The sequence below is a fragment of the Rhipicephalus microplus genome, chromosome 7, assembly GCF_043290135.1.
Source record: "Rhipicephalus microplus isolate Deutch F79 chromosome 7, USDA_Rmic, whole genome shotgun sequence".
NCBI lineage: Eukaryota > Metazoa > Arthropoda > Arachnida > Ixodida > Ixodidae > Rhipicephalus > Rhipicephalus microplus.
The window spans coordinates 14,415,356-14,441,206 of record NC_134706.1 but is presented as its reverse complement, the minus strand read 5'-3'; the positions used below and the strand labels follow the sequence as shown (position 1 = coordinate 14,441,206).

Sequence of the window (25,851 nt, the reverse complement as noted above, 5' to 3'; positions counted from 1 at the left end):
GTAAGCGAATAGTGATTTTGATCAAATAATTTCGAATCGAATTCGAATGGTATGAATGACATATAATAAAAAAAAAGGAATATTTATCATGACCTAACTAATCTGCATGATATTTCTTTTGAATTGAAATAGGGGCTCTATGCAAATGCCATTGATTTTTTCTTTAAAAGGAAGCCGTAACAACCTTGAGTAGTAGATTCGGTAGGATGCGAGTGATAACATGTAAGATACTTAATGTTTTATTATACTTGGATCTTATAAGCAGTCATAATAAGCCTAATAAAATGAAGAATTGATTTGAGGACAACATGTTCCTTTGAAGGGGCCCTGCAATACTTTTTCAAGTAGCCATGGAGCCAGTAAACATGCTTGTTGCCTCACAAATTTACTGCTGCAAGGTTTCTAGAATCAGTCCAGTACGAGTGGAGTTTGTCGCACGCTGCAATTGCATTCTCTCTTCTCGTCTTGACGAAATAGCTGGAAACTAAGCATGGAGGAATGGCACGGCAAAAGAAAATACTCCACACGCACCTAGTGACCTTGAGCACCTTTTTTTTTCTTCGAATACACGGCTTTTCAGTGCGATCGCACACGTACTCGTGGACAAGCGGCGGCCTCGGTATCGACAAGCACACCATGCTCAAATCAGCCAATGCCTGTGACCAGAGCCGTATATTACTTCTTGGCTGTGACAAGTGATTTTCGAGCTCGTAGTATCACTTGCCGAGGAAAGAAAGCAATTTTTAGCTTTGAAAATTTATTGTGAATTACAGGCCATGTACTGCGCTACAATATTTGCCTCGCGTGTTTTCGGTAGCCTCGACTACCGATCAGCAGCGTTTTCTGACTGTGTTCAGTAAGTGTTGCAGGGCCCCTTTAAACTTGAAGGGGGGCTTCACGGCAAAACAAATTGACTTGAACACTTATTCGTTCATTGTGAATACTTCAAATATATTCGATAATTTAAACTCGAATACTCAACTATTCGTTTGAATGACATGCTTTGGCTGCAAATAACACACACACAAAGTAAAGGAACACTCAACGACAAGCACAAGTGGCGTTGAGTGTTCCTTTACTTTGTGTGTGTGTGTTACTTGCGGCCAAATCATGTCATTAAGCAAGTACCAACTAGGCCAACAATCAGTATTCGTTCGAATATTTGAAGCACTCAAATATTCGCACAAGCCTAAACAATAATTAAGCAATGAGTGAATAGCCATGACGCTACTATTTCGAAGCACAGTGATTCTAAAGCATAATAGCTAACGTATTCGAGGTAACGGCAGCGGCGTGCAAACCAGAGAGCGTGCAATTGCACTTGGCTGTGGCACGTGAAGCCATTGCTTGCCTTTCCTGCTGGCGTCGATTATGGTTTGGCGGTCTCTTTACTTCGCCCCTGTGGCAAAGCCTTCGAGCTGCATGCCGCCCAAACGAGGACGCTACAATGTCGTTCGTTTACTGAATTCATAGGCTTCTTTGCTCGTGAAAATGAAACCATGTTTCTAAATGTATATTACAGCTCTTTCATTCCAGTTTTAATTGACATCAAAGACTGCACACAAACGTACAAACATTGCATTTTCATTGCAACGTAAATTGAATGAACACTCTTGGCGCATTTTTTTTTCATGCCACGAGCTTCCACGTGACGCTCAGAGCTCGATAACATTGCCCCGCGCGCTGTATGCTCCACGTGCGGGTGAAAACGAGTGAGAGCAGCCAACGACAGTTTCTTAAGCAGAGAGAAACATGCCAGCCATTTAACTTTGGGAACGAAACTCCGAAGATAAAAAAAAAAGTGGATTGTCAAGGCATGGAAGGCCATTCCAGGTGAGATGGTGCGTAAAAGTTTCAAGAAATGCTGCATCACGAACAACACAGATGGAACCAAAGGTGACTTTGCATAACAGTGAGGACTGTGGTGCTAGTCGTAGCTTTAGCGAGAACAGTGACAAAGAGTGAATTGTTACTGGCCTTGCAGGCAGCGTGTTCTGCTTGATAAATAAATTTTTTTTCTGCCAATGTATGTGCTATGTTGCTTGAGCAGTAGCTTTTGTAAAGCCTTTCTTCTTTTAAAATTTTTCTTTTTTTCGGTGATTTTTTTCTTTTTCCGGTGAGCTGAGAGTGGGGATGCGGATTATATGTAGGGCCGGGTTATACGGACGAAAATGCGGTATCTAAATATTTACAACCACTCAAATTGAGCCTCCAGAAACTTGCAATGAAGTTCCATGAATTCCTCGCACTTATGAGAGGTCAGTCACGATGCGTGTCACAACGGAACTAAGTATCGATGCAGCACTCACGTCGTCCACGGTGACGCGGACGTGCTTGTGTGGACGGCTCAGCAGGGCTTTGGTCTCCTTGGTGCAGTTGAGCCAGCGGGCCCCCTCGAAGCACGACATCGGGCCGCACAGCCTCTGGCCCTTGTAGAAGCCTTCCTCCTTGAACTCGGACGACTGCGCATGACCGGGGACAAGAGGATGTCATGTGTAGCATGCCACAGTCAAGAATACCTATGATACTTATAAGGAGGTTGTTTTCAAGTATCATCATCATCACACTGATTACACACATCGCAGGGTAATGGTCCTTCCCATGATCTGCCAATCAACTCAGTTTTGTGCTCACTGCTGCTCCGTTATACCTAAAAACTTTTCAATTTCATCGGCACCTCCCTATAAATATTCCAACACTGATACCCGATTATAACAAAGTTGCGTCTTACACGAAATAGGTTCGTTGTATCTGAAAAATCTACAAGGGATACTCCTAATGCTACATTGCAAAACTATTTTTTCATTTGCTTCGTTATATTCGTTACTTCATTACATCTGGGTCCATTATATCGAGGTTTAAGTGTACTTAAAACATGAAGGACGTCAGAGACCCAAACGGCAGCAATAATACTTGAAGAGGCCACCGTGAGTACACTCGAACCTTATAAAAACGAAGTCACAACTGCCACGAAAATACTTCGCTATATTGGAAAATTCGTTATAAACATATATTTGCAGCACTTTAGCTGTGACAGAGCTCTTCCTCACTTGCTTCGCTATAACTGATAATTTAGTATATGCGGGTTCATTATATCGAGGTTTGCGTGTTACATAAGGGGAAAGGTCCTGTCTGAAGAGTGTAGATATAGAGCTGTTGTGAGAATTGTCACAAGAAATGATGCATTTAAAAAAATCACTCCAATAACAATTGAGCGAACAATTACAGCACATAAGTTTGGTCTGACATATTACACAGGTGTTGAACAAAATAAAGAGCTGAACAATAAAGCATGTAAATACATGCAAGCTAGTATTTTTTCTTCACAGAAATCACAAGCACAGGGAATTTGGATACATATTGGCCTAATATATACATTACACTCTAATTCAAGATACTCAAGTATTCAGTGGGCCAGTAGTATGCGATACAGCAAGAATATATCGTAAGGATCTAAAAAAGTGTTATAGAGATTGGCAACAGTGATAAGCACAGTAATAGTCCGCTCATAACATGGCATTAACTTATGATATGCATTGTAATTTTTCTCACTTTACAATGTTTCAGTGTCCTTCATGGCTTTTGAAAAAATATGACTTCATCATGGAAGACACATTTACACACTAGTTTATGTGTTGTACATTACCCATCCTTTTTTTTTTTGCACTAGAATTTAGTCAAGAAGACTGAAGCTTTTTGTTCTTGCCCTTTCTATCAACGTGAATCGCTAAAGAAAAAGGCCCTATTATTCGTATTTTAACTCCGAGAGTTATCGAGCAAAGTGCAATTTCAAACCCCTCGACATGCAGACTAGACTTTCAAGAGAAAGACAAGCTCACCGGCAGTCTCCGATCTAGAGCATCTTCCAAGTCGAGTGCGTCATCTTCTTGAAGTATGCATCTGGAAGGTTTATGAAAGCACGTGAGAAAGCACACCTCCTACACTTCCGCACAAGCAAGCAATTGAAGTTGTTTCCCCCTCCCCATTACAAGGAACTGAAACATGCAAAATAAATATTCAGCAGCCCTTCTACTATAAAGAAAATTGGGAGCAAGCAAAATTTTGGCGTACGCGCGGCCTCCCGTAAGAGTTCATCCTTTCTATCACGTTGTGCAATACTCTCTCTAAAATTATCACTTCCTCCGTGTCGAGAATTCGACCTCTATCCGTGTGCTAGGCCGCGCAGCACTTCGGGTGCTATGGACAACGGCTGGGATGCAGGCAACGATTAAATGTGGCAGCGTGAAAATGACTGGTCATATAGGATCAGACTGCAATGTCAGAAACGGCCAATGGCCGACAAGCCCCCATTTGAAAAACCATCGATTATTGTAAAATAGGTTATACACATCTGACTGGTGTACCTTCAAGACCGTGTTTCAGTATGCTACTCGGTGCCAGGTTTTTTGTACACATAAGGGATGCAATGCAGGCTTGTTGGTAGTTAAACAAATTATAGTGTATCTCATAGCAATTAATTTTAACTACAACATAACTAATTATCTAATTACTGTAATTTACTGTCTCCAGGTTTGTTTGTTTTTTTTTGCACCGTGCAGACAGGACAAAAATATAGGCACATATGAACACACAGCCCCCTGTGTGTTCATGTGTGCCTATATTTTTTTGTCTCGTTTTTTTCTTTGTGCGCTACAAGGAAACTTACTGTACACTTTTGTATACAACACTGGCCCTGAAATATGCAAATTCTTCCAAGCGTTATTTGAAAAAGTCTACGCAGGAAAGCGAGCAGATGGGGTGAGAGCTAGCCTTCCAACATATCAGTCTTTTTATTGTACTGCAATGCCACAATGATGCCCAAGGTTTCCATCACTGTGGCGCACAAACCCATACAGGCTTCTCCAAAAGAGTAACTAATTTACATTAAAAGCCACAGCTGGCAGAAAATAATAACATATATAAATTCATTTTGAAAATTAATGAAATTACTATGAAAGTACTATAAATAATCTTTACCATTCTGCAAAACTCGTGCATACTATATACAGAGCATACATACAGTGAATTCTCCGCGCTCTTTGTTTGGCTTCCGACACTTGAAGTTCAGCGCTCCCATTGAATTGCCCATTATTTTTTTTCCTCTTTTTGGTCAATATTTTATGCCATAAAGAAAGGGGAGATGCTACTTGTTAGTTAAAAGTATTTAGAAAACTAATGGGTAACGTTTCTGAAATTACTGACTTGAAGAAATTTGCTGCATGACTAAATTACCTGGCCAGCACTACTCTTTACAGCAAAAAATAATCGAATTACTGTAATTGGGCCACTGCCAAGCCATGATGTGCACCTCTCTATCCAAAAGTCATGTTACTCGCAAAACGAAAGGGTACACTCACGTTGACCCGTCAGGAAATCGGACTGTAAGCTCCGTCTTGAAGCTTTGCACCATGCCGACCCAGGAGTCAAGATATATGGCAACATCTTGGCTAAACCTCTGTGCAAAAGTTTAACAAAATCGATTGGCAACTTCGAAGGCAACACATAATTTATTGCACGAAATTCCAATGATTAATGTTTATTCATTGCAAAAAGAAAAAGTGAAGCATGCAATAACCTCGTCGAGTGCAAATTGTGATGCATCGTATGCAAATGAGTCAGATTATAATGAAATAATTCTGAAGACATGACATCCCATTCCCAGATATAACATCTTTTCAGTAATTAATCATATTTAGCATGCAATCAAATGTTCAATTATTGCCCAGTCAGTCATGTTTCATAAAAAAAAATCAAACTGTAGATTCAAGACGCATGCCCAATTTGCAGCGCTTCGAACAACATGTGAAACATAGCAATGCTTTCACAGAAGCGATGGACTACACTGCTAAACACACTGAGGTCAAATCAAGACACGCCGACTATGCAGAAAGCTTCAAAAGATCCAAAGCGCAATTACTGTAGTTATTTCTTGGCCACTAGTCTAAGGAAAACCAGCTGGCGCGTACATGTGCGAATGTAGTGTCTCAAAGAGATTAACTATAATCAGCACTGCAACGACCCCATAAACAACACCGTCACCAACAAAGACGAGTACAAAGCTACCCTTTCTACACCATTCTGTCCTTCCTCCATACTGTCAAAGTCCAATTAGTCAACTGTCCATACCTTGTTGATGCCAAAGCAAGATACAAATAGAGCAGCTAATTTAGCATGTGTCACATTTTTAGCTAGAGCTAATAGTAAGATGAAGCTGACCGCTCTGATCAGCGTGAAATGTGATGCTGAGCTCCATAATGACAGTTATGTAACATAAAAACAAAGTTAGACTTTTCACACTTTTCCTTGGAAAAAAAAAAAAGCACAGAATGATTGAAAGGTGCCTGACCTAACCTATTCCTCTCCACCCCCAGCCCCAAATTATTTTGAATATTTCTGGACAAGTTAGACCTCAAGAAGGCCTTTGATAATGTAATCCATGCAACGGTGCTAAATAGGGTAAATGATCTAGATCTGGGACATCATCATCATCATCATCATCATCAGCCTGACTGCGTCCACTGCAGGACAAAGGCCTCTCCCATGTTCCGCCAGTTAACCCGGTCCATTGCTTGCTGCTGCCAATTTATACCCGCAAACTTCTTAATCTCATCTGCCCACCTAACCTTCTGTCTCCCCCTAACCCGCTTCCCTTCTCTGGGAATCCAGTCAGTTACCCTTAATGACCAGCGGTTATCCTGTCTACGCGCTACATGCCCTGCCCATGTCCATTTCTTCTTCTTGATTTCAGCTATGATATCCTTAACCCCCGTTTGTTCCCTAATCCACTCTGCGACAACAGACGATCTGGGACAACAGATCTGGGAGATCTGGGATCTGCGATCTGGGACAACAGACGTACAATTACGTGCGTAATTTCCTGACGGGAAGTAAGGCAAAGATCATGATAGGGGGCCTAGTTTCGGAGGAAATTGAGATGGGCAGTGCAGGTATGCCGCAAGGCTCGGTATTATCACCTATGTTATTCAATCTGGCTCTAATTGGACTGCCAACCAAACTCCAAGCAATCGAAGGACTGAATCATACAATATATGCAGACATCACCCTATGGGTGAGAAGTGGTAGTGATGGTGAAATAGAGGAAACGCTTCAAACAGCAGTCGAAACGGTCGAGCGGTATCTGGAAGATACTGGGCTAGCCTGCTCTGCGGAAAAATTGGAGCTGTTGCTGATTGATAGATATGTGGTGTTTAACGTCCCAAAACCACTGATGATTATGAGAGACGCCGTAGTGGAGGGCTCCGGAAATTTCGACCACCTGGGGTTCTTTAACGTGCACCCAAATCTGAGCACACGGGCCTACAACATTTCCACCTCCATCAGAAATGCAGCTGCCGCAGCTGGGATTCAAACCCGCGACCTGCGGGTCAGCAGCCGAGTACCTTAGCCACTAGTCCACCACGGCGGGGCTCGGAGCTGTTGCTGTACAGACCAACTCCTAGAGGTCGCAAACCAGGCAACTGCCTGCAAGATCTCGCTCATAGAGAAGAAATACAGTTAAGAACAGCCGATGGAAAACCATACCCATAGTCGACAGGATCAGGGTACTGGGTCTGCTCATCAAAGCCAAGGGCAACAATGGAGAAATCCTCAGGCGACTGAATGCAACTGTAGCCCAAATAATGAGACTCATAAAAAGGATAGCAACTAAGCACAGTGGCATGAGGGAGGAAAACACGATAAGGTTGATACAGGCATTCGTGATAAGCAGAATAGTATACGTAGCGCCGTACTTAAAATGGCAAGTCGCGGAAAAGATCAAGCTAGACTGCCTCATTCGAAAAATATTCGAACTAGCTATAGGGCTACCGATTAGCACAAGCACCAACAAACTGTTACAGCTAGGCCTGCACAATACCATAGATGAGCTTATTGAGGCGCAGCCTACGGCGCAATATGAACGTCTCTCTAAGACGCGAGCAGGAAGACATATTCTAGAGCGACTAGGCATAACGTATCACACGCAACACGGCGTCAAGGTGGAAATCCCAAAAGAGACCAGGGAAACAATGATGATACCACCCTTGCCAAAAAACATGCACCCCGAACACATTAAGGCCAGAAGAGAGACACGAGCAAAACAAATACAAAAAACGTTCGGTAATGACAAGGACGCAGTTTTCGTAGAAGCTGCTCGATACAAGCGCAGACGAGGGTTTACAGCAGCCGTAATCGATAGCAACAAACGCTGTACGACATGCGCGACTATACGCACCACAAGTACCGAGACAGCGGAAGAGGTAGCCATAGCGCTCGCAGTAGCTCAGACAAACGCAACCGTGATAGTCAGTGACTCTCAAACTGCAGTGAGAAACTTTGCCAACGGCCGCATCTCCCCGGAGGCACTACGTATTCTACAAGGAGGGTGTCGAACAAGCCCCAGAAATGCATACATTATATGGACACCTGCTCACGGCATCGCAGGGGACAGCAACAACGGGGCTGTACATGACGCAGCTCGAGGGCTCACCGACCGAGCTGCCCTCTCAAGTGCCGCCCCAGCCTGCTCCGGTGATTACGGCGTGGCAGACGAGTGGCAGTGGGAAGACAGAATGACCAGATACAATTAAATTACAAAACATTATAGATTACAGAGGGGCATATTCCCGCCCCCTCACCCAAAATTAACAAAAAGACAGTCTGTCGAATGGCGGCAGTTAAAAACTAGGACGTATCCGAACAGAACAGAAGGTTTTATTGTGCTAAATGAAGAAGAATACATGTGCATGATATACAGAAAGAGGTGCCATAGTCAGAGACTGCAAGGGGACCTCTTGTACAATGTAGAATTGAGAATGATTGTGATGTACATAGCAGGGAGACAGAGCTACAGTAAAATGCAATTGAAACAAATAAAGTAAGAATGTACCCTTGTAATCTCACAGAAACAATTTAAAAGCAAGAATAACGTGCTAACTTCAATGACAAGTGATTACAGAACGCAACTCACAATGAACAGGAATCAATTAAGAAACATCAAAACAGGCTAGTTAGTTGACATATGATTTTTTAACTTCGATTTAATTACCTTCAGGGAACGGCATACTTTAATGTCGGAAGGTAAACTATTCCAAAAAGAAATTCCGGAAAAATGAATGGTTTGTTTGCCATAATTGGTGCGAACTTTTGGCAGTAGAAAGTTATTGTTAAGGGCAAACCTTGTGACATTGTTATTTGAAAGAATGGTAGTAAAGTGTGGAAGTTGGTTATTTATAGTTCTATACATGTAAATACCAAGGTTATATTTAACTAGCTCAGATACAGTTAATATATTGTTTTCGCGAAGTAGTGACTTAGCGTTAGAGAGATATGGGCTTGACGTGAGAATTCTTATCACTTGGTTTTGAATTGTCTGAACTGAAGTAAGATGAGTGGTGTATGTGTTACCCCACGAAGTAATACAGTAAGAAATGTGCGAATGAACAAAAGAAAAATACAGTGACTTAAGTATTGATGGATTGAAATAAAGACGAGATTTAATCAGTAGTCGAACGCCATACGTCATTTTTTTTCCTAATATATGCAACATGTCGGTGGTATTTCAAGTTACTGTCGAGTTCAACGCCTAGGAATCTACAGCAGTCGCTCACAGGGATGTCATTGCGCGCAATTATAACAGGAGGGATAGAAGGTAAGGGTTTTTGTGGTGAATAGAAGGCAACAAATTTTGTCTTAGACGTGTTAATTTCTAACATGTTATTACTGCACCACCGAACGAGTTGTGCCAGATCAAAGTTTAGTTTTCCAGTTAAGGATGTAATGCTGCTATCGGAGTTAAAAATTGTAGTGTCGTCGGCGTATAATACACAACTGGATGAAGAAAGGCATTTCGGCAAATCGTTAATATAGAGTAAAAACAAAAGGGGCCCCAGAATGGACCCCTGGGGCACACCAAAATTAGTTAATTTGGTTGACGAATATGCATTAGAAATTACCACCTTCTGTGTCCTGTTGCAGAGATAGCTACGCAATAATTGTAATGTTGGGCCAGTTATACCAAATGCTTCAAGTTTATTGAAAAGAATGTAATGATTGATCGAATCAAAAGCTTTAGTTAGGTCGATGAAAATGCTGCCCGCATAGTAACCGTTGTCAATAGCCTTTTTTAATTGGTCAGTAAGTGAGATTAGCGCAAGGTCACTGGAGTAGCCGGAACGGAAGCCAAATTGACAAGGCGATAGTATATTAAATTTGTTCAGGTAATTTGTGAGACGTGTACAGATCAGTTTTTCAATTACTTTGCTCAAAAAGGGTAAGATGCAAACGGGGCGGTAGTTATTCAATAACGAAGCATCTCCTTTTTTATGTACGGGGATTATTATACCCTGCTTCAGTTCATGCGGGAAAACACCTGTTCTAAACATTAAATTCACAATTGAAGAGAATACATTTGATATAAGGTGAGCTAACATTTTTATATGGGAGGGGTGAATGCCGTCAAGGCCAGCACTCGTCTTTTTTAGGGTACCTATAACGCTGATTATTTCATCTGGACTTGTGGGAAACAGAAAGAACGAATGGGGTAGGCGATCTAAAGCCATTTCATTTAATAAAGGTAGGGTGTGCTCGATGTTAAAGAAGAAGTTTGCAAACTGATCGGCAATGTCAGCTGGGTCACTATAAGTGACATCATTATGAAGAACTGTAGCTATTTTATCAAAACGTGGGTTCCTATTTAAAAAGGAAATAATGATGTCCCATTTTTTTCTCGTACTATTTCCGGCCTCAGTTATCTTTTGCGCATAATACTTTCTTTTAGCTTCCTTTAGCTGGGTGTTTATTAGGTTGCAAAATTTTTTATAGCGAGCAAGCAAATTCGTGTTTAACGGTTGCCTTTTAGTTTTTTTGTAGAGGTTGTCACATTTGCGCATGTTTGTTAGTAATCCCCTCATCAGCCAGGGATTTGCTGGTGATGCAATTATTTTTTTGCATTTTAGCTTATCTGTACAAGATTGAACATGTGATAGGAGCAAAGATGAAAAGAGGGTGAAAGCTTCTTGTGCATCAGCTTTAAGATAAACTTCAGACCAGTTAGTGTTAGCAACGGTATCAATAAATTTCTGCTTGTCCAATATATCACGAATAAAGGAAGGTGAATCACGTTTTGCAGTGGAATCGAAACTTGCACTATTGCACATTATATATCCTGATATATACAAAACGGACAGGTGCAAGTGTTGCGACTCCAGAGCCACTCTGGAGCATATGTTATGGGAATGTAAAGAGATTAATACTCATAACAAGTATGCGGCCTCTGCTGACAGCCTTCGCGCGTGCTGGAAAGCCGCAATGCTCAGCTCCGCCCTCGAAGACCAAATGTGGGCCGTCCAGCAGGCCGAGGAAGCCGGCAGGATTCAAGGACTCCTGGCCGTAACGTAGGCGGGGCCAATCGCCCATCCCATCCACTCGCCGGAATATGAATAAAGTTCTTTCCTCCTCCTCCTCCATTTCTAGACAACTAACAAGTTAGTTCGAAATGAATAAGAAGGAAGTTAGACTTGGCAGTGTTAAAAAATATGTTGCTTGAAAACAAAAGACTTTTAAGTGAAGCCGCAAATCAATTGTCTCTGCTACATGTTTCACGAACCGATGCTGTACTAGACATCTAACGAGTGCACATCAGTTCAACCTATCTCATCTTCAATGATAATTTCACAACCTTGCTTTATTAAAGAGGCAATTAGTGAAGAATGAAGTTCCAAGAAAAAACTTTCTTTCCCATATTTTTTTACCTCTCCAACATAGTGTATTAAAGAATTGGGAATCTCTTCTAAAGTAGACAGTAGATCATTATAGTCAATGCATTAAACAACCAATATATATATATATATATATATATATATATATATATATATATATATATATTGACAAATGTTTTTTTCTATAGTAGCAGACAAAGCAAAAGATTCCATTTGGGTACAGCTTAGCATCAACTTGAAAAACAATTCCGACACGTCTCAACAGCTCGTGCATATTGTTCAGACAACTTTGAGAGATTGCATCATCGTCTCTTCAGACCTGACCATGGTTTTGTAAGGCCAACTAATGCACCGTTACTTCAGTGTTGTGAACAACAGTCTCTAGAATATTCTTAATACTTCCAACTAAAAGCTTGCATACCATTAAGCAAAGAGGTCAGTAACCTTTCAAAGCAACCGCCTGCGACTTTCATGCAATTGTCACGCAGAGGGTTCTAATGGGAGAGGGGAACAATTATGTGCAAATAGTCCTGCATATGTCAAACTCCCCATATAACAAATAACTGTATATATCATATGGTCGTAAAATATCTTTGAATATCTTTTCTATACATAAAATAATTTATATATCAAACTGCCTATATATAAAGCATTTTGATTGTCCCCTTCAGATTGAATATATCTGGGTTCAACCATAATGTTGTCAACCATAACGCTATCACTATCTACATGCTTACTCCTAAAAAAATAATAATAGAAAACTACAGAGGTGATCCGCCACTTGCAACTAAGGTGAGATTTGCTCAGTTCATCCTGAGCAAATACCTGGCCTTGATTTCAACACTGAATGTTGAAAATACAACTGGACATATTTCCTAATCCCCCAAACAGTTCGGGCTACTTGTTAGCATTCCCACAAGTATCAATTCGACATCGCCCATTCTGGCACATGCTTAAAAAACAACACATTTCAACACAGCTGTAACTAACAGTTTCATAACACTAGTACGTAAACTATGCAACTTCACAGGACTTCCTTTTTTCAACGTGCATATGCTATTGCATTCGCTAATGAACAGAGATGACACAGACTTGTACAAGCGGCAATACGACAGACTCACTATCGCTGCTTGTTATCATTTGTAACTACGAGGACAGTCCCAACTTCAATCTGGCAACTCAGCTTCACAGTCAGAGACAATTGTTGTCCACCGGACAGATCTACTGGGAGTTTTTCTAAATAAAAGCCATGAGTATAAGTAAACAAGGCCCAGGTTACAATTACACAGTAGTTGCTGTACGAATTTCACAGCTCTATGTGCATGGCACATAGATATACAAACTTCGTATGGCTACCACTGTTGGATTGTGACAAAAAGATAGAAAATTTATTACGGTGAAAATAAAAATACACGAGTGCACCAAGTGTTACACTACATAATCTAAACGTATGATCAAATTACAATGCTTAATTGTATACATTGGTAACAGAGTCACACCACAAATGTGTAATAAAACGGCAAAATTTTTTTTCTAGAGGGTATGGTTGATATCACGAATAGTTACTTTGAACGCAAGCTTGCGACACAACTAAACAAAAGTACAGCTGCAACATATTCTATGGGATTAAGATTTCATATACGTCTAATGTTGTAGAAAAAGCTGTACACTAATGACGCTTAAGTCACACGAACAATATGTCGGCGTTTCTGGTGTAAAAGTATGGAAAGCGCGTTTCTCAAATTTTGTGAATTTCATAACGCACACGCAACAACAAAAAAAGCGCGTTTCTCAAATTTTGTGGATTTCATAACGCACACGCAACAAAAAAAAAAAAAAACATTCGCGCGTTACGCAACCGGCAAACAGCGTCCGAAATCGGTTAAGTAATCTCAGCAGGCCCGCTGTACGGCTCAGTGGCATTTCCCGTGCACAACAGACGCAACACCATCGTTAGCGCAGTAGCGAGAAGAAAAAAAAAATCGAACCCGTAAGCACCCACGCCCATACCGAATCGGCTGCGTGTCATTCATTGCGTTGCTCCAAACAATAAATAGAAGTGAACAAGAACAAGGCTTTTGCGCGATACGCGTGCCTTTCTTTACTAGGAAGCTGTCAAAAATGGAATAAGGGTGTTAACACAAAGTACACCCCAAAGAGAGTAAAATAAAAGCAGTAATGACGTTATGTGACACTATCGGAGGGGGGGGGGGGGTATGAATGGAAAAAAGTAAGAGGAAACGTAGTAGAAATGAAAAACTGGCGAAGGGGGGGACCGGAATTCTTTCACGCTGAGATGTGCATACAGAAACATTTCTTACCTCCAGTGGAACTAAATCGACGCTGTTGACGTTGTTGATTACGCAGTTGGTTCCCAAGACCTGGACGGTCGCTAGCACCTCCGTGTTGCGACAGTAACCCAACTGGGTGTCTTTACCCTTGACCACTTTCCTCACGACATCGCCAGGCATGAGAGAGCGATCGTGCAGTTTTACCTGCGTAGTTAGATAAACAATAAACGGAGCGCCCCATAACCCCCGAAAGAGAGCAGCAGAACTCGGTGGGTTGCTTATAAGAGGGGAAAAAAGAAAGAGAGAGGAGGAGGTTGGCGAGGGATTGTATCGATACGCACAAGATCGGCGTATCGTATAACGACGCGAAACGAGAACCTTCGCGCTTTCTCGCTTTGACAGGTACACCGGTGTGGGTGACCGTACTGCACTACGTCCCGGTTTAGCATCTCAACCCTCGTGCAAGGCTCTGGTTCCCCCCCCCCCCCCCTCAAGTTTCGCTATTCCATTTTACGCATACTTCCGGAGCTTATCCCCCGCCAGGTACGGGGCTCGATTCGCGAGAAAGAAAGTAGCGAAGGCCGCATTTACCTTCTTTTCGGAGACTACTTCCTCGCGACCCTTGGGGTGCCATGCGACTCGTACGTGGCCCCTTCTCATGCGGTCCCATTGGGGCACGTTGGCCCCGACTTCGTCCTCGTCCTCGCTGGTGACGTACTCGGCATTCTCGAGCACCAGGCCGAACTCGATACGTCCCTTGCGAGTGATGCGGTAGACGGAGTCCTCGTCAAAATATTTACAGTTAGATGCCATATTCGACCCGTCTGCGCTCTGTGCTTGAGTCGCGAACGCGCAGGTTCTCGCGAGATCGCGAGGTCTGCGCGAGAGGCAGAGCAATGCCTCCTAGAAAAATTTATGCCTGAAACGTAAGCCGCAAACGTGCCCCTCTACCCTCAGACTTTAACCTTCTCCTCTAGTGCAAAGGCGAGCGCCTCTGGCGGCCTCTTCTTGCGAACGCAGCATTGCTCTCATAGTTGCCTCTGAGCAGCTTGTAAAGTCACGTGACAGAACGGTACGGTCATAGTCCCTTGCCTGCCGAATGAGCGCGAAACGCCCGTCATTTATAGCGGCGCTGCCTGCGTAGGAATAAGGGTTTTTGTACTTGACCTTTGAGACCGGCAATTTTGGCATTTGCTACCAACTTCAGAGGCTATGCCTTGTACTAAAAAAGTTGCCTGTTGAATGACGGGTCGCTTACGCAGAGTTATTTATAATTACGTTTACGCCATTTTAAAATTTTTTACGTTATTTTTGTTGCATACAAGTTTCAAAACCGTAAAAACTTGTTTGAAAACACCTCCTGCTTAGGTGGCGCCATCACCATAGTTCCGATGACGGCCGCTTTCCAAGTGACCGCCAATAATCCGGCAGGCAAAAAAAAAAAAATGATGCGGTAATGTCACGTGACTGAGTGGTACGGAGGCGAGCGGTCTCACGCGGCGCACAATCGCAACACGCGGCAAGAGGCATGGGCTCCGAGATACTGAGTTGGCAGAAAACTTTCAATTGAAAAGAGAGCGACGTTCAAGGCATAGTTCTTCTAGGAGGCGTTGGGGAGAGAAAAAGTGGTTTCGGTTGTCACGGCAACAGTGCCGCACATTGCATCTAGATGTTCCACAGCGCTTCCTCCCAAAGAAGACGAAGAGGAGCGCGTCCCTCACACGTAATTTCACTTACGTAATAAAAAAGAGATAGAGACGCCCCGCAAGAGGCATCGCTTGTGTAACGGCGCTTTCGTAAATAGTCGACGCGCACACGAAAGAGTCGCATAACGCGACGTTGTTTAGTCAGAACGTTGTCGAGGAAGCGTTACATGGGCAGTGAGCCTTCGTGCTACAGTGTATTACAGTTCAGGCTAGTGCGTTTAGGCTGATTGATCAACGAATGCTATCGCTTGTGTGCATTCGAATTCTTATATCACATCCAAACTTCTACTTTGGATTCATTAATCCATGAGGATAATGCCCTCTTTTTCATGCCCTATTTTAAACAATTAGAAAAGCTGCTTTTTAAAACATTCAGCAAAAAGGAACACTCTAACCGGCTGTACTAAATGGTCTCAATAGCCCCTTTTACATATTATTTAGTCGCTCCGCAACCACAAAACAACGCGCTCGTGGGCTAGGTAGCGCTACTTAACACGCCGAAGCTAAGGCACGCTTTTTTTGTTGCGTTTATTTGTCCACGATGGTTACGCCCCGCAGAAAAATTTTGCCATGGCCGCGGTGGTCGCCAGAAAATTCCTCCTCTATTCATCGTTGCGCCTGCAGTGCAGGGTGCCGTCACTGCGGGCGAAGTCGGAGCCCACAGTGCGACAAATTCGTCACCGGATGTGCTACAACTCGGGCGCCATAATGCCCGAACCTGAAACGTCCAAAACGGGTCTTCTGTGGGTGCTCCTCTCTGTCCTACCCGGCCTGTACATCGGCGCAACCATCAGCAAGGAAGGTGCGGCGTTTCTGGAAGAGAACGACATCTTCGTGCCCGACGATGACGACGACGACGGATGAGAAGACGGTGCTTCTAAATCGCCGGTTTGCGTTGTCGCGAAACGCCACTACCGTTTTGCGCCTTCTCAATTTCACGCAGTGCCCTCCGAGGACTCGTCGAAAATTCGACCGCCTCGCCGATGCAAGCAAAACTCTTTTATTTGTCTCTACTTAAACTAGTCGAGAATTTCGTCGTGTGCCATGGGCATTGCTAAGGCGAATTCGTCTGAAACTGCCTTGTATGTGGATCCGCTTTACGACGCAAGCTAGTACTTATTATACACTGTAAAAAAATATATAAATCCTAAGGTTATAAGTCTAAATAAAAGCACGGAAAGAAGTGTTGTAGTTGATCGCACTTTAATTTATACATCCACGGAAGAAAATACACTGCAATATACAAACACACACACGTTTTACAGACAAACAGTCTCCAAGGCACTAAATTGTCTTATATTACATTACATTATAAATAAATTACGAAATAGGCAGCGACAGTTCTGCAAGGCTTTGGCGATATCGTCTGATCTGTGTGACTATGATACGAAGTTGTAGAGATGGACGTTGGGTCTACAGCTTGAGCACGGCTTTCCCGCGATGGTGTGCACTGGCGTGGAAAAAAAGTGGGTTTAAAAGGACATTATCACGGTTGCATTCCCATATCTCTCACTTGTGCATACAACACTATCAGTCTGAAATGCTGATGCTCCCGCTGATGAATTTTCCCAACAATAACATGGGCGTTTCAGAACCATGCAAAGCATCTCACAAACGGGCAGTTGAACTTTTTGTGAGGATGTACAATGCCCACTGTCTTAAACACAGTTTACGACTAAGCAACGCACGTACTCTCCACTGCGATCAGTTTGCAATGCATCGGTGTAATCTTGGTTTTAACTCGCTCCACAGTCAACTTTACTTTTAGCAGCCAGATTCATAGCGGCATGACATGGTTAGCTCAATAAGTTGGATGTATAGGACGTTAAACTAAATGTTTTATGACCTATTTCAGTCTCCGAGAGCTCTACGTAATATTGTATTTGATAAGAGAGCTTAGCTCTGTGGGCTAACCCTCTAGGTAGTTAGCACTCTCCACACGCGGTTGACTATCTGGTGCCCCTATTTACTATCGCATTAAACTCTACAACGAACGCATAATACCCTGCCGTCAATTATTGCAAAGGCATAGCATAGCGGTAAAGGCTAGATCAAAATTGCTCGGCAGTGCCAGATGAATTTACTGTAGTTAAACGACATCAAAATCGAAAGGTGAAGTATGGGCGCGAACAAGCCATTAGTTTGACCAGAGCACATTTCTGGTGGCCTCCCTTATTGATGCACCCTTCAGTAAATCCTTGGTCACATTTTCAGGAGGCTGTCGGCCATAAAATAGGAAAGGTGTATCGATAAACAGAGCAGTACAGTGTTGCAAATATGGCATTGTCAGCTTTGGTACGAGATGGCAAGGCATCGGAAGTATATGGCACAGTAATGGTTTCGTACAAACTTATTGCATAAACACTTGGCGATCTTAGGCAGGATGGAAATTTGTTCGCTTCAGTTTCAGAACCACGCACAGTAAGTGACAAGTCGAGAATGCAGGACAGGTACCTTCCCTCCCCCTGCGTCCCCTACACAAACCACCATAAAAGTGGGATCTGCCTGGCTATGTATTTTTCTATGCACTATGACACGGCACTTTTGTAAAGACCATTGTTAAGAAAAATAGTTGTCCTAATTTTGTGATGATGTACACACGTAAAAATTGTCGAGTGCAACGGAAAAGGCTAACTGATTGGTAATCTCAACAGGGGTTAAGAAGGGTGATTTGCCCGAACCTGTACGTACATATCCTGTAATCAGTCACAAGTAGATCTTCACCTTTAGGCTGGTCAAGGACACACACACAAAAAGAAACGCCTTTGGAGTAGCCACCTGCTCCTGAGCCCATTTTAGCCACCTGCTTCTAGCCTGAGTTCATGTTTGCTTCTAACACAATGCCCATTAAGCTTGCACATTTTCATTCTCAGAGATTCAGGAATGATAAGGTTTCAGTGTAGTTAGTCACTGATACCTGCTATTCCTCATACAGTAAAACCTTCATATAATAAGAATGGAAATAATGAATTACCAGTTATAATGAAATACATTAAGAATAACCCAGCCTTCATGATAACGAGTGTTATAAATGTACACTTATGACGAACTTTTAGATATGAAGAAACTATTTTTATGTCAAGTGGAATTTGCTAAAACAGATTTGCCTGTGCGTTTCAAGACACGTCAATGTTTTCTGAAAGGACCCAGTCGCCTCCTTCACTCAGAACAACACCTGCACCCAATGAAAGATATGCAACCCCATGAAGGCACGACAGGCTTAGCTACAACAAAGTGCCCGAGTGTGGAGAATGTGAGGGCGTCAATATAGAGAGAAAAAGTTACCGCACAAGTGTCTGTATATATGGTTAACTAGTAAAGCTGAAACGTGCGGACCATCGTTAGCTGGGTTATGTACTCAAACCTCATTATAACAAAGTTGCATATTGGACAAAACTATGTTCGCTATATACGGAAGTTCATTATAAAGGTTTATTCCTAACACTAGATCTACTGCAAGACTATTTTTCATTTACTTCGTTATAACCGATATTTCTTTATATCTGAGTTCGCTGTATCGAGGTTTGAGTATTTAAAAAGTCCTCTTCTGTGGCTTTTGATTTATCCATTATTGCACTTGAAGAGATGCGAGTTTCAAACTTGGTGTATGGTGACACTAGCTTTCAGGATATGAAGAACACCTGCAGGATATTATGGGCAGCGATTCATGCTGGGGTGCGTATCAACCCTAGCTAACGTATGCTGACGATAGCTGAAAAGAAACTAGAGCTGGAGCGAAGACTCCTCTAGACGTTCTAAACCCAAGCAAGGGCAGGCTGAACATTAGTGACTGATACTGCCAGATTGACATTGAGTTGCTCATGACTGTTTAACATGGTGTAACTTTTGTTGAAACAGGTTCAGAACATCTATTCCTATTGGCTTGCATACAGTAGAATATGCCAGCATTGCCCCCTAATTACATTTTCTGTGCACTCACGGACGGCCACAGTTATCCACCTCCTAGCCATCTGCAGCTTCACTGTAAAAAGATGGAAGACAACGATGTCATGACTGGGTCCCCTTTGAAAGGAACCCGACGCTGCATTCTTGAGTTGCCACTTATCACGTCGCACAATACGACTCTTTTTTTTTTAAGGTATGCCGACGCATTTTCAAACTTGAGAGACACCTTACTAAAGGCACTTCAGACAAGAAGAGATGATGGCAGTTAACTAGCATTATTTTCAGGAAGCATCCACAAGCTTCCACTTAATGCTAAACGTTGGGAACGTCATACCTGGTGTTACCGATATTATCGCGACGTCTTGACATGAAGTAAAACTCGCTGACATCGTATGGTGATAAAGATAAGCATGGTCAGATTGATCATGAAAAACTTTCAAAAACAGAGCAATGGGCACTCGTAGCTGCGCTCGCATTTGTAGCCGCAACGATGGCAAGAACGGAGCGAGCCAGCGTATCACGACGAATGTCACCTTGGCGCAGGAATCGGAGACTGTTCATAAAAACTACTTAGGCTGGCTTTGTGATGCAAAAGTGACTAAGGCTATGCTGTGCCAGTCACAGACGAAAACAAATGTTGTAGTAAACCACATATAGCGTTCTGGCACTAGGGATAAATTTCTTTTTGCATTGGCCTAAAGCCCTCTTTGGATTGCCTTCAGTTTAGCGCGCAAAATGTGGCAAGTTGAGAATGTTGCATTAGCAACACCTTTCAGAGATCCAAGTTGCATTCACCTACAATGCACCTTAGCAGGCTCTCTGGCAAGCTTTCCTATTCCATCAAATTAAAGCATTTGTTTGGCTATGCCAGGAAATCTATTTGCGAACTCTCAGCAATGGTCAAAACAATTAACCGGGAATAAGCTTACAAAGTCCGCTGCCAACACACGAGGAAGAAACGTGGTCCGGTGTCCAAGCTTAACACGAGATCGTTATGCAACCTTGTGACCTATACGCGTTTGGAGCAGCACCTCAACGTCCTTGACAGACCAAGTACCCAGAGTAGGCGACAGGTGCTTTACGAGTCACTTTAGATCATGGTCAAGCCTAATTCGGATCGAATTACTAGGTCAGGATTAACCTGTTCCCACAGCTTGCACAGCAGCCTATCACAACAGTGAAATCCGATCCTAATTGGGCTCAAGGGGTAGATCCTTCTCTGAATAATATTTTTAAAACTTTGGTCTGTATTGATTAAACTTGCTGAGTTCATGCATATTTCAGACATGCAATTGTTGTTGTGCAATGTACAGTCTTTAAAATATCCAGATTTCATAAGTTTTTTGTGAGAGCAATAATATTTCATAAACTAGTTTAAAAGAATTACAAAGTGAATTGGCATAGGTAACAATAATCTGAAATGGGCGTAGCATGTGGTGAAACGAGAATGAATGCTCTGAACACACTTAACAAATGTTCAGGCATGTTGAACATTAGTGACTGAAACCGGAAGCTTGACGTTGACTCGCTCATGATTGTTTAACATACCATAACTTTTGTTCAAACAGGTTTAGAAGATCCATTCGTATTGGTTTGCATACTGTTTCTATTCTAGAATATTCTGATATACCCATTACATTGTGGCTCCCTCAGTTCAGATTAGGTGCAGTTCCCAAACGGCACGAGAACTGTTCGATATTTTAGATGCCATACTACGATAGTGATTGAACATTCAAAAGCAGCAAACTAATATGCATGAACTTGGCAAGTTTCAGTAAAATAGATCAAGAATTTAAAAAATACATTGAAAGTGAGCCGTAAGACATCTGTACGAGGCTGTCAACGAGAAGGCGCTGCCTTTGTTGAGATGCCACGTGCCCTAGATGTTCGCAGGGCGTGGTTCCTTGGTGGATCGTCGTCGTCACTAGACTTGGTGGTTCGACTGCTCCCCTACTCGGCGACTGTCTTGTAGGCTCCCCATCCATGAAAGCACTTTGTGAACCTCCGGGACTCCTTTCCCTTCACAGTAAGCATCAGCTTTCGCGGCAGCTCGGGCTGTTTGACCCTCAGATTTTGCACGTAGACCTGGGAAAGTGTGGAACGGCATGCTTTCAGAGGTAGTGTAACCCTAGAGTTTCCTAATAAAGCCTCTATGTACCATAAAATCTTGAGCAAGTGCCCCTGCCCCCCAACCCAACGGTGAAAGGTAGGTTAATCACTCAATATTTGGACAGAGGCTCTAGCTCGGTTGTGGACCAGTATTTAAAATGGTGGCGAAAGAGCCGCTATGAAGTGCTTCCAATAAAATGCTTTATTAAATGCGCATACACTTACTGTTTTTACTCAGCTGGAGGGAATCCTTCAGTCAAATTTCACAAGGGAAAAGACATTTTTCAAATACTTCGACATTCGACACTTGACAACTATGAATGTAAAACTGAGGCACCAGACTGTAAAAGTGTGAATAAATTATGAAGATATCTAAGTAATCTCGGAACTAGGGGCTCCAGGGCACCGCTGCTGCAGGATTCTCTGAAGGAAAACAAGTTGAAAAAAATATGAAGAAAATGTGAACTTTTGTCCACCTCGAAGGCTTTCGAAGAACTGATTTGCCAAGTCGACGTGGGTGCGACACCTACATATGTTTTTTGCAAGCACGTCTATTCGCATCACATTACGTTCTTAAGCAAGCACCAACTAGGCCCGAAAGCAGTTATATATCAAATCACACGTGCCTTGGCACACGACAACATAGACTTTGAGCCACGCTTCTGCCGAGGCACGGCTCAGGCAAGCATGCTTACCTGAGCGCTCTTGTAGGCGAGCTTGACCTCAACCTCGCTGCAGCGCGAGCCGACCCAGATGAAGACCTGCGCCCCGTTGTCGAGGATCATGATGTCGTCATCCGCCAGGTCATCCTGGCAAAAGTCGGCGCACTTTTCCGAGATAGCGAAGTAGCCCTTTTCGTTGGAGCACCGGAACAGACGAGCGTGCTGAAGGAAGTCAGCCTCCTGCAAACGGCAATGAATAATGACAACGTCCAGGGTTCAATGTCCCAATACTTCGACATGATCATGACAAATGGTGTAAGGAAGGGCCAACAAATTATGAACATGTTCCCTTCTTTACAGTGCACATAATAAATCCAAGCATTTTGCTTCTACAGAAATGAGGCCATCGCAGCAAGGACCCTGTCTCGGAATCTTCAGGTTGGCAGTCAAGCGCCTTAACTACTAGACCACTGAGTCGCATTGACTGTCAATGTCATGAAGGCACCACGACGCCAATAAATGCGCACGAACGCAAAGACGATGGCAAGTACCGATGGAAAAACTGCTGTACAAAAATCCATAGCACTTTTTAGCTCGCCCTTTACGGTGATCCCGCTAGTAACTGCAGCGAACGATCACCGCGGGTTCACGCTTAGCGAGCCACAGGGCCGCTACTCCGTTTACTCGCGTGTAGCGCACCACTCCGCGCACGCTCAACTAATAAGGCGTTTAGCGCGGCGCGGCAAACAGACAGTGTTCTAATGCCAAATACACAACACTTTATTGCCTCTGGCGGCACCCCGAACAACAGTACAACGTCCGCTCCCGGGACGCGGGTAGCAAAGGCACCCGCACGCGGACGTTCACAATAAGGGGAAAACCGCGAGCACATCGCAGCTGGCAATGGCGAGCTTTGACACGCCGGTCGGGAAAAGGTCCCTCGCGGTTATGCTGCGCACTCTCATGATGGCCACTGGGCCTGGTCGCGAGTGTTAGGGCAAACCTCGTACGCGTAGGCCTACGGCAAGTGCGGCTCGTTGTGGTACAACCACTTCAAGCACTAGGCACCGCTGTGGGCTTAGCGTATGCTACCGAAGCTTGCACTCAAGGAAACACACCTGCCGAGGTGCCACAGGCCACCCCAGGCAGGCTACAGTCTGACGATTCCCAAAGGGGACGCGGACGAAGGAAAACACGTGCTTACCCGGCGCCGACCACGGAGGAGAGACCGTCAGTTCCTCGACGCGCACGTACCACGTGCCGCCCGCACGTGGCGCCATCTATCGCCACGTGGTGTTAGCAGAGCAGAAAAGCAAAAGGGTGTGGCCATGTGGCGGAATGCCCGCGAAATGGTCGCGGGCGCGCCTCAGATCCCCACACCTTAAATACTTACCCTCAAACCCACAGCACACGCACACGAGAGATTCTATACAAAGCTTTATGGTAGCAGAAATAGCTGGTGATTTCTGTACCCATGGATTGAAACACGAAAATTTTGGGCAAGGCAATGCACATATTTTCGTTTTGAGCATCTACATTTCGTGTCGAATTGGCATAATTTCCACTTTGAACACTTACCCAAAAGCCAACATAACTTGGCAGCTACATGACTTGCAGCTACATAATACAGTTATGACAAAGGAAAGAAGGGGAACATTAAGGGCTCGTTTTTCTTTGTTAGACAATGTTAAGAGGAATCGGTTGTAGCATGAACTCTACACAAGGACAAAAGAAGGAAGACAACACACGCAGCGCTCATGACTCTTGTAGAATATTATTGAGAGCTAACACACAAGAAAACTAACTAAAGTATAGAGGATGTTACATGAAACAATTGTGAAAATAAATGAGGAGAAAGTAAAGTGGGAGAAAAGATAACTTGCTGCCAGCAGCAGCGACCGAACCTGCAAGCTTCGAATTGTCCGTTAGTTCAAATTTATATACCAGCAGTTACTACACGCGATTCGTCATAGCTGTCGTACTAAAAGAAATGGCATGCGTGAGCACATTACATTGTAAAGACAGCTGTGCCCTTCGGGAAGGTACTGTTGCCCCTAAATGATGATTAGCATCCATCTTAGGTGGCTTTCCTTTGCTTTCATTTTGCACAACCAGCACTTCCAGGCTGTAAACAGTGAGCACGTCATCAGCATGACACACGCACAAGTTACAAAATGAGTTGGCAAACCCAACGGGCTGCATAAAGCTGCTGATGTCTTGGTGCCACGTGGGAATTGAAAAGCTATCTGCAGCAGCAGGGAAGCCGAAGCTCTTCAGCACTTACCGTGTCATAGGGAGCTTTTTCTCCGAGTCCAACCCAGAAGAAATTTTCAGGTTCCTCGCCTTCATCGACAGTCACTATGGAGTACTCCATCTGAAGTGTGTCAAAACAAAACACATTTTCTTCAAGAAAAACAAGAGCTTCCAAGCTACTAGCTGTACCCACCATATTTAGTACACAAACTAGACAGTTATACAGACATTGTTATATAGCAGAACTGGGAAAATAAAATATTTCGTTATATCTGACAAACGAGTAAAGCTGTATTCACACGACAGACATGATCGCGGACGGATCAGTCACGTGACTTGTGACGTAATTCAGATCCCTCCGCAGACGCCATAGTGGAGGGTTCCGGAAATTTCGACCACCTGGGGTTCTTTAACGTGCACCGAAATCTGAGCACACGGGCCTACAACATTTCCGCCTCTATCGGAAATGCAGCCGCCGCAGCCGAGATTCGATCCCGCGACATGCGGGTCAGCAGCCGAGTACCTTAGCCACTAGACCACCGCAATGGGGGGAGAATTCATGCTACAAGCAAGGATATCGGCATTGCTCCCCGAGGATCCCAAAAGTGATTTGGGCTTCTGTCGTTTCACGAATCGGACAGAGCGGATCCAAGCGGGAACGGCTAAGGTATGGTGATGTAGTGTGCAATCCACAGGCTCGAATCGTGTTTTGGTCTGTCGTGTGAATACAGCTTAACGGTAGAGAGAGAAATCGGCTCGTAACTATTCGGCAATCTGACTTCAACAGGAATCCTAGACACCAAAACACAATATTCTATGTATGTTTCAAACACACTATAAACGAGCTAATCCTTGCCAATCTCCTTGTGGCATTTTAAATAAAATAGACTATAACATGAAAAGGCAAAGATGCAAAAGAACAAAGTTTGTTTGACAAAATAGGTCGCCATTGACATTTTTTTGAAGAAGGATGCGATCTTCATTTTTAAAGGATTTCTTAATGTCGCAACCACATTTTAAAAAATAAGGTTGTGAATAGTTCTTCAATATAAATATATTCTTACTTTTCAAGCTCCTTTTTGATTTTCAAGCCCCATGCAAATAAAATATTCCTTCATTAGAGCCAATATCACAGCAGCCCTCGTGTTTTCTGTTTTGTTATAAGAACAACAAGTTCCACTGAAATGAAGTATGACCATTCATAAGT

The 25,851-nt window shown here is 43.3% G+C and overlaps 3 protein-coding genes across 6 annotated transcripts in view; 1 reads left to right on the top strand and 2 right to left on the bottom strand.

Moving 5' to 3' along the window:
* The window catches only part of LOC119179248 ((E3-independent) E2 ubiquitin-conjugating enzyme), a 48,112-nt gene extending 33,217 nt beyond the window's left edge, over positions 1 to 14,895 (bottom strand). For both annotated transcript variants that reach the window (XM_037430318.2, XM_075868723.1), the window contains exons 1-5: positions 14,600 to 14,895; positions 14,039 to 14,212; positions 5,358 to 5,455; positions 3,840 to 3,900; positions 2,310 to 2,462 (exon numbers count right to left, since the gene is read on the bottom strand). In XM_037430318.2, the coding sequence (XP_037286215.2) occupies positions 2,310 to 2,462; positions 3,840 to 3,900; positions 5,358 to 5,455; positions 14,039 to 14,212; positions 14,600 to 14,821 (708 nt within the window). In that variant the 5' untranslated portion in view covers positions 14,822 to 14,895. The remainder of the gene's footprint in view (positions 1 to 2,309; positions 2,463 to 3,839; positions 3,901 to 5,357; positions 5,456 to 14,038; positions 14,213 to 14,599) is intronic.
* Positions 14,896 to 16,249: 1,354 nt separating this feature from the next.
* On the top strand, positions 16,250 to 16,897 carry LOC142767293 (essential MCU regulator, mitochondrial-like). The gene has a single exon (XM_075868722.1). It carries the CDS (start codon positions 16,285 to 16,287, stop codon positions 16,576 to 16,578), a length of 294 nt encoding a protein of 97 aa, XP_075724837.1. The 5' UTR covers positions 16,250 to 16,284; the 3' UTR covers positions 16,579 to 16,897.
* Positions 16,898 to 21,351: 4,454 nt separating this feature from the next.
* fliI (FLII actin remodeling protein) overlaps positions 21,352 to 25,851 on the bottom strand; it is a 41,907-nt gene continuing 37,407 nt past the window's right edge. For all 3 annotated transcript variants that reach the window (XM_075868721.1, XM_037430797.2, XM_075868720.1), the window contains 3 exons: positions 24,676 to 24,765; positions 22,425 to 22,631; positions 21,352 to 21,705 (listed from right to left, as the gene is read on the bottom strand). In XM_075868721.1, the coding sequence (XP_075724836.1) occupies positions 21,571 to 21,705; positions 22,425 to 22,631; positions 24,676 to 24,765 (432 nt within the window). In that variant the 3' untranslated portion in view covers positions 21,352 to 21,570. The remainder of the gene's footprint in view (positions 21,706 to 22,424; positions 22,632 to 24,675; positions 24,766 to 25,851) is intronic.